At 36.8% G+C, this 15,143-nt stretch overlaps 1 protein-coding gene across 2 annotated transcripts in view; it reads right to left on the reverse strand.

Moving 5' to 3' along the window:
* Window positions 1-15,143, reverse strand: part of Trio (trio Rho guanine nucleotide exchange factor) — a 339,986-nt gene that overhangs the window by 93,421 nt on the left and 231,422 nt on the right. For both annotated transcript variants that reach the window (XM_058570740.1, XM_058570741.1), the window contains exons 25-32: window positions 14,847-14,956; window positions 13,097-13,166; window positions 12,416-12,505; window positions 10,533-10,625; window positions 8,091-8,202; window positions 6,341-6,531; window positions 4,323-4,424; window positions 289-431 (exon numbers count right to left, since the gene is read on the reverse strand). In XM_058570740.1, the coding sequence (XP_058426723.1) occupies window positions 289-431; window positions 4,323-4,424; window positions 6,341-6,531; window positions 8,091-8,202; window positions 10,533-10,625; window positions 12,416-12,505; window positions 13,097-13,166; window positions 14,847-14,956 (911 nt within the window). The remainder of the gene's footprint in view (window positions 1-288; window positions 432-4,322; window positions 4,425-6,340; window positions 6,532-8,090; window positions 8,203-10,532; window positions 10,626-12,415; window positions 12,506-13,096; window positions 13,167-14,846; window positions 14,957-15,143) is intronic.

Below are 15,143 nucleotides of genomic sequence, written 5' to 3' on the forward strand. Positions count from 1 at the left end.
AAAAATGATTTGGGGGGAGGTATTGTGGAATAAACCCAGGGCCCCCTAACCTCTAAGACACATCCCCAACCTTTTTATATTTTATTTTGAGACAGAGTCTCACTAAGTTGCTTAGGACCTCGTTAAGTTGATGAGGCAGGCTTTGAACTTGTGATCCTCCTGACTCAGCCTCCTGAGCCGCTGGGATTTATAAGTGGGTGCCAATGTGCCCAACAGAAAAATTAGTTTTGAAAAATGGAAAGTTAATGCTGCCTTGTTCTCTCCCTATCAAATGCCCTGGGCACTTACCTCCTTCCCTTCTGTCTCGTGGCTGGCGCTGTTTTGGGGATGTGAATGGGCTCCTTCAGGGCTCCTTTCAGGTGGATGGTCCTTTCCTGTATTACTTCACGGATGTGCTTTATCCAGTCCTGCTTGTTCTCGATACTGGAAGCCTGAGTAAGGTGTCAGAATTGCTCAGAATCAAGCAGGCTCTTGTCACAACCTGCACCAACCACACCATGACTTCCCTTGAGTTTCCCATTTTTCAAAAGAACTTCTCAGCAGAAAAGAATCACATCTTATGTTTAATTTGCCACCAAATAAACGACTTAAACTGTGTATATTTCATAGCACATATATTATTCAAGATCTCTCACTATTCTAATAATCCATCATCCTCCAGTCCCTGTACCTTTCAGGCAGCCATGGAGAAATATGAAAAAACAACCACCCCAAACCAAAATAATCACTGAGGCCATTTAAGAGACATTATGTGTTGGTTAGGGGCCAGCAAACAGTTAGCAGGGAAATGACCAAACCCCACAATCCTGATGCTTCATCTGCTGGGATCCTGGGATGCTGCTGCTGGCAGGTGCCAGGCAGGTGCCTCAGGTGGAGTATCCCACTGACTCCCACAGGGACTCCACAGAGAGCCTCTATCATCCTCCTTATCAGTGAGGAATTCAAACAAGGATACCTTCAGAAATGTGCTTCAGGCCACAGTCACCAACTGCAAATAACTTCAATCCCCAATCTTTTTATATTTTATTTTGAGACAGAGTCTCACTAAGTTGCTTAGGATCTCGTTAAGTTGATGAGGCAGGCTTTGAACTTGTGATCCTCCTGACTCAGCCTCCTGAGCCGCTGGGATTTATAAGTGGGTGCCAATGTGCCCAACAGAAAAATTAGTTTTGAAAAATGGAAAGTTAATGCTGCCTTGTTCTCTCCCTATCAAATGCCCTGGGCACTCTATAATCCTCCTTATCAGTGAGGAATTCAAACAAGGATACATTCAGAAATGTGCTTCAGGCCACAGTCACCAACTGCAAATAACTTCAATCCCATTACAACTCTGGGGAAATGTTCTCTGGAAATGGCACAGGTAGATGCTCAGTAAGCATCTGCTGAACAAATGCATGTGGCATCATTTTTTCCCCTTTTTGTTTATTTGCTCTGCCTTAAAAGAGGTTTTTGTTTCTTTCTTTTCTTTTCTTTTCTACATGTTCTAAACCTTAGTAACAGTTTTCTAATTTTCTTGTGGCAAACACCCACCTCCTAGGATTTAAGTATAATTCCTTGTAAATGATTAAATGATTGTCAGTGGGATCATAGATGAGATCATGAAGGGAGAGGCACCCAACATTTCTCCCTGAGAACCTTGTTTTTGAAAACAGAAAACCAAAGCTATGTTGAGAAAGAAATTAAAATTAATAACCCTCTTTGTAATATAAAATATGTAAAGTGGAGGATATGTTTTTAAAGTCACTGAGAGTAGAAACTGGGAAATAAATGAAGAAAACAACTTTGAAAAGTACAGCTCAGGAATTTAAATGCCTGATACTAACATTTGGAGATTACAAAAAGAGAAGTATATGAAAAAGAGCATTTGGCAGAGTTTGGAAACAACTGAAAAAAAAATATTAATATGGTTTAGTATGAAAAAAATTCTTATGCAAATCAATCATTATATTTATAGGAATTGGGCTGGGATGTAGCTCAGTGGCAAAGGATCTGCCTTGCATTAGCAAAGCCCTAGGTTTGACCCCCAGTTCCAAAAAAGATTAAAAAAAAAATTACAGCAATAAATACATTGTGCCACTCTTTCAGAAATAGTAAAAGTAACTCAACTAAAATACCAAGTAAAAGGCAGCACTTGGCTGAGAAGAGAATAATTTGTTTCATACTCAGAGTAATTTCAAACTGTTTTTAAGTTGATGATTTAGAAATAAAATTCTCCTTTGCAGACTAAACAACTAAAAAAAGACCAAAGTTTTGTTTTACAACTACTAGGCCATCACCATTGCAGTCATTACCACCATTATCCTCCCCATCACTACTCCCAGCACCATCACACCTATATCTATACATTTACACTCTCACCAGCTCCACCATCTACATTAGCACCACACTGTACACCAGCACCACACCACCATCTATGTTAGCGTCACTACATCAGAATCTACACCTTCACCATTACCACCCACAGCTGTCCTACCACAATATACAGCACCAGGTATACCACTGTCTATACCTTTACTGCCATTTACACTGTCATCAATTGCTAAATGTTGTCACTAGCACTACCAACTAGCATCATCACTGACACCTTCATCACCACCAATACCATTGTTTAAACCAACATTTCTACAATCTATACTATCAGTATCAAAATCTACACCAACACTTCTATCTACACCACCATCATACCACATCCTCCACCATCACTGCCAACACCACAAAGCAATCTCTGAAATTAAAGCACACGTTACTTTCTTCAGTCCCTCCTTGAAAGCTGGAAAAAGTTAAATACTCAAAATTCCCTGGAAACTTTTCATATAGTAGAGACTGCAGTAAGTCTTATTCTTCAATTGTATCATGAGCATTTAAAATAAGTTCTAAGTGAAAACAGTCCATATCTAGCACCATTTCTTAAAAACACACTTTGGGCACTTGCCACTTCAGCTCATGTGCCTAGTTCATGCAAATCAGAAATTTTAATATCTTGAGTATACTTTAAAAATTTTACACCTTAGAAAAATTCAGTTATCTAAAATTTAGCTATCAGTGTAAAGTGTACTCTATAGAAGAACACACTGGGCTGGTAATCATATATTCACTGAAAAATAATCCATTATTAACATCTGAATAAAGACCTGAACAACATAATGGCTTCCACAGTCAGTAGTTATTAAAGGGCAGACTCAAAAAAGATCAATGGACAGATGAACAACTCAGGGTTGCCGGAAATACCAGAGAGATTTAAAAGGTATGCAAGATACACAATAACTCACATGTAAGTTCATGCACCAGTTCCCATTACACTTTGGCTCATCTCCAATATTCTACAAATCATTAGCTATGTCTTCCTCAAAACATTCTGAAGTCACTTATGGTTTTTCCAGACAGTTAAGAAAGACCATTCCATCTGTATTTCCTCAAATACAGAAGGGTGGTGTGGTGGTGATGGTGGTTGTGGCGGCGGTGTACGTAAGAGATTCTCTGCTGTTCCTAGGTTAGTAAAACTAAAGGAGAGTTCAAATCAAATATGCAAAGATATTTTCCTCTCCCCAAAGCTATAAAGCCAAAAGTACCCTTTGTAGATTTGAATTTTAAATAGTATCAAACTCCATTATTTATAACTAATCTGCTTTTCATTCTGCCCCCAAACTAGAAAGCTAAAGAGGATCCTGTAAAGACTCTTGGCCCATTAGGTTTCAACTTCCTGTCACAGACTTTTTTCCCTCTGGAAACTCCAGAGTATGCAATGAGAGTTACTGGTGTGTATCTCATTCCTCCCACACGTCAAATTCTTGCATCTCTTAAAGAATTAATTAATTAATTAATAATACTATTAATTTTTTTTGGCGGGGGTGGTCCTGGCGATACTTGGATCTAATCCCGGGATCATTTACCACTCAGCTACATCCACAACCCTCTTTATTTTTTATTTTAAGCCAGGGTCTCACCAAGTTGTTTAAGGCCTAAGTTGCTGGGGCTGGCCTTGAACTTACAATCCTCCTGTTTCAGCTTCCCGAGTTGTTGGGGTTACAGGTGTGTGGCACCATGCCCAGCAGAAACAATTATTTCTTTATAAGACTATATTAATAGGTTTTAAAGAGATTTTCCTCCATTTATTCTTTCACGAGGCTAGCAAAATTTAGCTCAAGTTATTTCATCATCAGAATTCCAAATTGCATTTATTCTACTATTCTTTCTATGGTAGTCACCAATCCCAACAGATACAATGATATGGAAACCTATCTGCTTTAACAAGAAAAGCACACAGCCACACAAAGCCACAAGAAACTCCTCACATAGCATGCCCCAGCTTTAGATGAACATACCTTAAGGACAATTTTGTTATCTGAAGTTGGCGTCCTCCCTACCCACAGTGCAAATTTGCAAGGATCCCCTTCAACATGTTCTGTGACGCCCAACTCTGAGGTCTGCATTAAAAAAAATGATATAATTAGAGGACAGTAAAATTCTGGTAGGATGTAGAACAGGGACAAAACAGTTTGGTCACTTGTGGACATGCTAGATTACAACACATAATTTCTCTGCATTAGACTTCCTTTTAGTTAAAATGAGGAAATTTTGTTTTAGGCCACAGGTGATTGGTTTCTTTTTTCACCTTCTCTGAATATTTCCACTGGAGATACCAATGCAGGTCATTAAGCAGAACATCCAGAGGAAGGAAGCCAAAAGATGTGAAAATTTTTCTATCCAGAAAATCAAGAGATGACCATTTTCAATCTTATAAACAACAAATGCATTTTTCATTATCCTAAAAGGGCTGCCACCATGAATTTTCACTATTAGTAACATATCTTCACAGAAGGCAATGATGTTTGAACAATTATTTTCCAATTTATTTATACATGGAATTCACTTTTTAGTATTCTACCAGTAATTTAAACAGCAAAGAAACAAAATCTTTCTCTGTGATATATGCAGAACATGGAACATGCAGATGAAGGTCATTATCTTTAGTCCCTCTCCCACAATCAAGCTCATCCCTAATGCATTCTCCCAGCAAAAGGAAGTGATTCATAATGGAACTACAAAGGTGGCCTCTAAGGGAATCTTAAAACTTTTAAAAGATAAATTAAGTGAAGATGTGTAAGCTTCCAAAGCAGACTAGCTAGGTCTCTAGGGGCAAATTAATGTAAGCTAGTGAAATTACTAGCCAGCAACACTGCATTTTTTTGTTTCTAGTCAGAATGTGACCTAAAATGATGTAAGGCAAGCTCTGATCCAAAAGATAATCTCAAGCAGGATGTCAGCCAAGAAACTGGTTTGCAAACCATTAGTATGAACTTGCAAACTCTAGGTTATTATTAAGATGATTTTTATACTTGGGGGTATTTATTATTTTAGGAGTTTAATACACAAATATCATAAAATGTATAATATATAAGCTATCCAAATTCCAAATATCTACTAACATTATACACACACACACATATGTGTGTGTGTTCCTTTATGGCAGATATATATCTGCCATAAAGGAACTCAAGCAAAGGTGGTGATTTCTCCTTAGTCTTATCCAACCAGACCTGACCCTCCCCTGGACTCTGCCCAGCAATTCTACGTTGTCAGACCTCTGAGAGAAGGCCCACTAAGGAAACTGGATGTGTGGGGACCTGAGGACTTCCTTGGCTAAAAAGCTATTCTGTAGACATGTACTTTCATAGAGGCTGGCTGGGTTGGCTATTGTAATGAAATGGTACCAGGTAATTTTCTCTCCTCAGAAGGACACTGACAGGTTAGATAAGAGTTGAAATGCATCACTGAGTCTGCCAACTGCTTAAGAGGCTGTCTCTGTATAGGTGGGTTGTGGAGTTTTCAAACTTATCTTTGCTTATATAAATTTTTTCTAATGATGACACCTTGCTTTATAAAGGGTCATACATTTATTTGTACATTTACTTTTTATAAATTTATATTTAAAAAGAACTTCATCATTAACAATCTATACTGAACCATCAAGTAAGGCTGCTTGAATATATAACCATGTTTATGAACAAAAAGATAATTGTCATGATATGAGAGGTTAGTTAATGAATACAAGATAAAAACAGTTTAAATTCATTTGTAAAATATTTTCTTTTTCCTCAAGCTAGATGCTATAGGACTTAGGAAGAGCAGGTTTCCTGTGTATGAAATTCCAGTATGCCCCCTAGTGGACTCAGGGGTGTCGGAGAATTTCACTGAAGATGAAAACATTATCACAATTCAGACTCATTTTTGAATAGTTTGGGAAGTTAAGCTGAAGGAAACAAATCGTAATTTTTCTCCACCCACAAAAGGTTGCAATTATGTTACCTGTACAATTATAATTCTGAATGTCTATACTTACAAATAATTTGCTTTTGTAAAGGTACTTGCTTCTCCCACTGGAATCTTTTACTTCTTTACTAAATACTAAGGACATTTCAAAAAGAAAGAGATGCCGCTCTCGACCCTTTCGAATTAAGGTTTTTGGGTCCCACACTTGGAAGGACTCTTGCAAGATGAGCTCTCCCTGAGACTCAATGTTTTCATCAAACCCTACAACAAGAAAAATGTAGGCAAATCAATTTAAAAGAAAAAGGAAAAATGATGTACAAGAAAGTAATATTGCTATTTCAACACTTATAAGATACCCATCAATTAAATCTCAGATTAGAATTTCCCATCTGACTCTCTGACTCTAGTCTCTGCACCACTGCTCTATCCTACAAAGGGCATTTCTTTATAAATACCACTTTGCATATATTTTCCTTTGTTCCAAACTACAACAATAAACCTCAGTGATTCCTCATAGCTTTCTTCTTTCAGTTCTGTCCCCTCGGGTTGGCACTCACATCACCTGAACTCTGGTTTAACTTGCTCTGCTCCTCACCCCTCATTCACAACATTTCTTCTCTACCCAGAATGGCTTCTCCATTGCTCACATTGCTTCAGTCTGTGTTTCCTCAGGCTGAACATCCTTCCCAGATACTCTGCTCCAGACCTAGTCTTGCCTTTCCTCAAGGCACTAACTAGTCCTCCCTCTTGAAGACATCCCCAGTCACCATCCTGTGTGAGCCTGGAACACTCTGCATGTGAGCCAGCCTTGCCCTGGCCAGGCACTGATGTTTGTTACTGTTCTTCTCATTGTAGAAGTGGCCACCAGAGCTTAACCAAGCAGTATCTGGGACACAAATTGCTCATTACCATCCATTTCCACTGTCGTCTTCTCCCTAGCAGAAATTCCCTCTAGAGCCACTGCAAATAGGCACTTCATTTCCCAGCCTTGTCTGCAGTTAGGAGCAGCCAGGAGTCCCCATTCTGGGCAAGTGAGAAGAGTATGTACAACTTGTAGTCTCTGCCTATCTAGGTTCCCTACCCATCCTCCATCCCCACTTTCTCCTAGATGGAATGTTAATGTAGTCCTGAAAACTTACTGTACCTAATCAAGCAGGACAATATCAAGGATGGAAAAAAATGAGCTGGAACATAGCCTAAGTCCTTGATGACATCACAAACAGCTGCCCAACAAGACCCACATTTTATGCCAGAGAAAGAAAAATGACCCTACTTGGCCTCTGAGTTTTGGGACTTTATTACATACGGTAGCACCTATGACCTAACTAATTTATTGCTCAATGATACTAATGAAATGACGCAGGCTAGCAAAAGCATATGGGGTAGGACTGTATCTTACAAATAATTTCATGTAACTGGAGCCACGCACTGCAACACAGAAACAGCTTAATGAAACAGACGCATTCATGGAAATTATAAGTGCTGTAATGATTTTTAAATGTAATTACCTAGTTTCTCTTTACCATATTACATACCAAATTCAAATGCATCAGCAGGTGTCTGGTACCCACTATATTCAGGGCTGTAGCAATGGATATAGAGATGGGGAAGCAATAGCTCTTTTAAGGTTATACAATCTCGGGGCTCAAATCATTCACCCATTACCCACCCCTGCACTGGCAGAAAGCCTGAGGTAAATGACCCAACTGCTGCTGGAGTTCAAAGTGTGGAGCAGCTGTTTTCCAGGCTCAGGACAAGGAAATCCACTTACAACCTGTATTAGCAGGTCATAAGGATGCACATGTGTTGAGTCCCATTACCTTCCAGCATGCTGAGGTGCATGGCGTCGTTGGCTCGCTTTGGCACACTAAGCATCACCTCAAGGCCATCTTTAATTTCTCCCTTTCCTTCCTCACAACACGTGAGCAGCTCCTGTAGAAGACCAATACCATGAATTCAAGAAGGCAACCATAATGCTCTGTGAACAAGATCTTAGCAGAAATGAAGCAATTTATGAGAACTGATGGTTTTCAAGATAAAAACAGAGCTTGATCAATTTGGCACATAATTTCACCTAAAATGAATTACTGCCTCATTCAATGGACAGTAGGGTTTTTCCTGCCCAAATCAGGACATGAGAGTAAACTACATACTGTCATCATTCAAAATGAAACTAATATACTGTCAATAATCTCCAAAATGTAGAAATACATAATGCATCATTGACTACTGGTTACACTTGACAGACATACCAGATTCCACTGTTATGCTGACTACATCACCCTGACATGATTCTGAACTCCTGTGCCACTGAGACAATGCCCAACCAGTCAGCCAGAACGCTGCAGCAAGAACAGGAATGTGCATAAACACCTAATGACAAATGTCTTTCCTCTGTCTGCAGAATGTTTAAGAGAACTCTAATGAATGAACTACACCTCCCTGAGAGATCTTTGTGCGTAACTACATTTCAGGGATACTCAGAGGAACATCATCATTGAATGAGTGACAACAGAACATTAGATCACATACTGGTGGGTTATTTCTTACTGGGGTATTAGTGACTACAAACCAGTCAGTAACAATAGTCTTTCACGTCCTGGTAATCCACAGAAGAGGGATAGGATATTATAGTCAATTATGGCCTCACTCTTGGTGGTTAAGAGTAACTCAATTACCTGAAAAACACCTTTATTCATGACCAGATGGTATCTTTCTATGATTCTGAGCAACTTGGCAAAAGCTACTATACAAATGAAATATACCAAGACTACTGCTTTGGCAGAAAACCTTTTCTGGGAGATTGAGGAAGCTTTTAACAGTTCCTGGAAGAACTTCTGGGCACAATGAAGTAAAGTTTACAAACTGAAGCACTAGCTTAGTGGAACCAAAGATTAAAAACAAAATCCTTAAATCTTGAGGACGCCAAGGGGTAAAGAGAAAGTAAAGAGAAAATGTGACTATCAACAAATTAGCCTCCTAACTTCTTCATGTTCATACCAACATCATCTACAGTGATGGCCATAAAATCACTTAACACAACTTGAATATTATAGTACACTCAAAAAAGGAACTGGTGATGTAGTTCAGTAGTAAAGCATTTGCTTAGCAGAAACACAAAAACAAACCAAACACAGCTATAGAAAGTTTCCCATTAGAAAAGTCCCATAATAGTATCATTTGCATAAAAGAACACAATTAGTTTTTGTTGTTTCTAAATGTTTCTTACTTAAAAAAAAAAGGTAAGAGCTTTTAGGCATTCATAATTCCATCTTCTGGATTTCTTTCATATCTAGCAAAATTACACTGTAATGTAGGAGGATCATAAAATATTGTTATGGGGGGTTAATAGGTCTCATTCTAATGCTTAATAAGATTTAACAGACAAAGAAAGAATATGGTAAATGTCACCAAAAATTAGTTGTAAGTTAAGAAAATTTATTCTTGATGATACAATACACATTTTATTATAACTCTTATTATGAATTCTAACTTTTCCTTACTTTTGTATTGTTGAAACTAATTATTATTCAATTTTTCCAAATGTGATTTTAATTATAATCATTTATAACAACAACAACAACAAAAAGCAGGGGACAACTTAACTCAAACTCCTGAGATTTGCACAAATATGTTCCACAAGATGTGTGTGATAAATGACTAACAGTAACAGAGAGGGAGCTACATGAAGTAGGGGATTCAGTGGAAAAGCTGGGTTCAAAGCCAAGACAAATTGTATGTATCAGTGATGATTCTGGGCAACTTCCTGGTCCTGCCCAGCCAGTCTCCACACCTGAAAACCAGCATTGTTGTAGGTTAGTATGTGCAAAGTAGCACAGTGCCTGGCCCACAGCCAGCATGCTGAAACTGGGAACTGAGGGTCAAGAACTAACAGCTTCTCATTCACATCTCATTTTATGTTAGACACAAAGGCTATTCAGTACAGTTCAGGTGCACAATCAAAGAATACGCTCTTATGTAACTGTTACAATGAGCAATCAGATGTCAATGAATAAAATATATCAACTTGCAAAATGTTATTTTTAAAAATTCAGGGTAACATACAAAGAAAAGATGGCAAAACACTAAATCATAATTCATGAATTTTGCAGCCTAAATATTCTTCATGCATACTTTTAAAATGCTCTTTAATAACAATTAATTAATTAATTAAGTGGTGCTAAGGATTGAACCCAGTGCCTTACACTTGCGAGGCAAGTGCTCTACCCCTAAGCAACATCCCCAGCCCTCTTTATACATACTTTCAAAAGGAGCTGATATTTTGTTATTCGCTGAACTGGTTTAATAAGGTAAGAAGAGATGGAATTGGCTAATCCATGCCGCTGCTGTATCTCCTATATTTAAAGAAACAAAACAAAATCTTATCATAGGATTATACTATTAAAACATGGTTATAACACTACATTTGTTTTCTAGATGCCTGACAAGTATTTAATCCTATTGAAATAGGATTTTCTTAAAAGTATATTCAAATATTATCAAAAACTTCTTTGCTTCTAAAATTTTACTTTGGATAGGAGGACAGAGAATTGGGTAAAAGTGAAGATCTACATTATTAGTCTATGGCAAATCTAACACCAGGATTCCCACTTCACTTTGTAATTATGTCATTTCCACGCACAAAGCTGCTGGTTGTTTAGATTCCTCACCAAATGAGGAGTCTGTCCATTTTATTTAGCACTCTATGCTGAATACCAATGACAGAGCTCAGAGGTAGAGTAGCACCTGGTGGATGTTCAGTAATTCTTACTAATAGAAGAATACCTGAAGGTCAACAGATGTCCTAGAGAATGAAGGCAGTTATCCCAGAAAGCTTCTTTAAAAAATAAAACAACTCAATGTGGAATACTGAAGGCATGCAACTTGTGAAACCTGTCAGCTGGCCAAGTATGATTTCCTTTATAATTAAAGATGTATTTTAGGATACAAAGGCTCTTAAATGGCTTTGATTCCAGACATTAAATGTACCACATACTATCATTGCTTGGGCCTTTAAATATTTCTAAGTCTGCATGTTTCTGGTTGCTGGTCTTCATCTAATGGCAAGAGCATGGAGTTGTGTGAAATATTTAAAAAAAAAAAAAAAGGTGGCATTAGGCTGGGAGCTTCCTATTACAGAGGCACTGATGGGTATTTACTGCTCCATGGGAATGACAACCCAAACAGGGTCAGGTACAGGTAGGTTTCAGCTCAAAGACAGAGGCTTTAGTTTACTCTGTTTCCCAGACTTTCATATAAAAGCAGATAATTACACTTGCCCATGTACAAGTGTGATGCCAAAAAAATAAGTATGATATCCTCACAGCCTTGTGCACCAAAGCACACATAGTATCCAAAAGTACCTTCTTGTAGATTGAAACATATGTGGCACTCGTCTGACTAGGCTCTGAAAACCCAAGCACTTTCTGTATAGTATATCATAAGACTCCATCATCCCCTTTGTACAAACAACAGCTCTGCAATCTTTTTCAAAAAACAGATGATCTGTATATACCTTTACTCAATGAGAACATAATTAATGAAACTTATAATTGATTCTAGTTGTTATGCTAAAATTTTACTGCAGAGCACTTTTGGAAATTCATATCATGTTAAGATTAAAACAGAACAAATAAATGATTAAAAGCTTTGATAATTAAAAAATTCAAGATTAAAAACAGATTTTGGTAATATTTGAACAACAGACTTTTTTTTATTCAATATCTTTATTTGTTTTTTATATGGTGCTGAGGATCAAACCCAGTGCCTCACACGTGCAAGGTGAGTGCTCTACCACTGAGCTACAGCCCCAGCCCATGAACAACAGACTTTTAAGAATTATTTTTGTTTTACAGAGGGGGAAAAAACCCCCTTACTTTAGCAGTTCATACTCTCTATACATAATATTATATGTAAAAAATTCATGGTTGCATATAAAGAATAATGTATGAATTTCTGACATATAAAAGGCTTCAAGTACTTGAGTAGGATCTTTTAAAATCAGAATAAGAGTATCCTAACATAAACAGGATCAAAAGGAAATATTATACCAGCAGTTGGTTGAAATTATGAGTAATGTTGCATTTTATGTATACTAAATATAATCTAGAATTTTTCATAGCTTCTTTAGTAATCTTTTACTTACATCAAAGTAGGACCCTGCATGTTCCAATATAAGCTGAGTAGAATCAGGCTTATTTTTGCAATAGGTGACATACATCTGAAACTTGTCTGCCTATAGAATAAAATTAGAGTATGTCATTCAAACTTCAACAAATAACAGTATGATAACCTTTTATATAGGAAAGAAGTTTTGTGGATAAAAGAAATTTAAGCTTCAAATAAAATAAACTATTAAAATAAGAGCTACATCCTGTTGATCATACACCTTTCAGAAACTTTCCCAACTCTGGCAAGTTAGGGCCAGGCACCTTTTCTCTCTCAGTCCACATTGGTTTGAGAAAACCTCCGCTGCAGGCTTACAGCCAAGGACCTATAGGATCACTGTGTGTCTGCCTCTCCTCCAGAACAGGCACTCAACTATGAATCCACAGGGTCAAGCAGAGGCCTGGCACACTAACCGTTCTCTTTCATACCATCACTATAGCCAATAAAAAATCCATTCTATAGTAATAAGTAGTTGAAGAATGTAAATCTATGAGGTAAAATCCATATGTATAGATATGAGCAGAAGATGGTGATTTTCTCTGTATTTACAGATATGAGCAGAAGATGGAGAGACTAGAAAGAAATAAACAGTATCCCTTTCAACTTTCTTCAGTGTCATCATATAACCTGAGAGGACAAGCAGATGAGGCTACTTTACCCAGGTAACAAAGCAATGTCCAACATCCTCTGGCAGTTGTTCATATTTTTCCAGCTCCTTTAGGAAGATGCTGCAAAGAATTAAAATATTAAAGTATCATGAAGGTGGTATAAAACATTTTGCTAGCAAGAAATGGAAAAACTGATGCCACCTAAATTTTTAAAATTAGTAAAATTTATAGCTCATTAATTGATTTTATTTTTTTAAATACACGACAGTGGAATGTATTACAATTCTTATTACACATATAGAGCACAATTTTTCATAGCTTTGAAATTTATAGCTCTTAACCAGAGTAAGTTATTATGACTTTTAAACACCTAATAGTTTAGTTTTTGAATACCTTTTAAAAGAAATCTTAGCCTAGAATTTAGTAGCTAAGGTCATGATGCAGGGATACAAAATGTTCAATTAGAAGAATCCTTTTAACATGTGCATACTTTCTAGTGGGGTGTGGGGAGTAGAGGTGAGCAGGCCCATCAGTTTTGGCCTAGCATCATGTTACCATTGGCTAATGGTCTTGGAAAAAGTCCACCTAAAGGAGTGTTTCTTGCAGCTTTTTTTTTTTTTTTTTTTTGGTAAATATTGAAAATAACTTCTTATGAACTTTGAGATTTTTTCTTCTAAGTCTGTGTAAAATGTCCTTGGTATTTTGATGGGTGGAAACTGAATCTGTAAATTACTCTGGGCTGTATGGACATTTTAACAATATTAATTCTCCTACTCCATGAACATAGGATACGTTTTCATTTATCTGTATCATTTTTTTATTTCTTTAATTAATGGTTTGCAGTTTTCACTATGGAGAGCTTTCAGCTATTTAGTTAAATTGACTCCTATATATTTGTGTTTTGTAGCTACTGTAAATTAGAACTCAATCCTACAGAAGCAGTAAATCCTGTTATTTATGACAACATGCAAGGACTTAAGAGGACATCCTGTTAAATGAAATGAATTAAACACTGCATAAACTCATACTAAGTGGAATCTAAAAAAAACTCATCTTATAGAAGTTGAGAGTAGAATGATGGTTACCAGAGGCTAAGGAATGCAGGTGGGAAGGAGAGATTGGTCAATAGATACAATGTTATTATTTGATAGGAAGAAGTGGTTTGGTGTTCTATGGAATGGCATGATAAATAGAATTAACAATAATGCACTACATATCTCAAAATAGTTAGATGAAAGGAATTTGAATATATTCACTACAAAGAAAGAAAAAAATTTAAGATGATAGATACGTTAAATACTGAGTTGATCTCACAATGTACATCATAAATATGTACAAATGATGCATCAGTCAAAAAATTTAAAAAAACTTAAAAATAAACGAATAAAATCATGTGCCTTCTGTGACCAATGTAAGGTGTGATTTATTTTAGTTAGACCACACTGATCCTTCCTCAGTAATAAAATATGAAACATCATCAGCCTGAACCCCCCAGGGGAGTTTTTTTCCTTTACTTCCAAGAAGTGTCTTGAGAGAAGTTAGAGTTCCTACACAAACATTTTCAGTTGTCCTAATCACATTTCTGTAGGAAATAGGAAGAATTAGAAGCTGTATCTGTATTAAAAGAGTCTCTAAAACGTTAATCTTTTTGGAGAAAAACTAATAGACTTCATTCAAATCTCAACAAAACCACTGAAAACTGCTTAGTTCAATTAAAAACTTTAATTTCTTGAGATGAAACTTCAGTAGAGTATCTAGAGTTCAGGAGTGTACCCATTCCCCAAAGACAAAGCTACTCACTTATTATGAAACTCATAGATTTCCTGCATGTTTCCAAAGATAATGAGCTCTTTGTTTACAATGCCAGGCGGAATCTCCTCCACTCCACTAGTCATTTCCCATAGGTAGGTCTAGCAGGAAGGAAACAGAGGAATTAGACAAAAATCCACACAAACTTTCAGAAACAGCTATTCATGTTTCCTATAAATAAAACTCAGAGTTAATGTGTAAATGAAACTATATCTGAAGAATAAAACCTTTCATAAGGCTTTTATAAAGTCTTTTATGAAAGTTTTTCAATTGCTATTAACATTTTGA

Source organism: Marmota monax, unplaced genomic scaffold (genome assembly GCF_021218885.2).
Source record: "Marmota monax isolate L192 unplaced genomic scaffold, Marmota_monax_Labrador192_F-V1.1 WCK01_AAM20220418_F8-fsc00120, whole genome shotgun sequence".
Classification (NCBI taxonomy): domain Eukaryota; kingdom Metazoa; phylum Chordata; class Mammalia; order Rodentia; family Sciuridae; genus Marmota; species Marmota monax.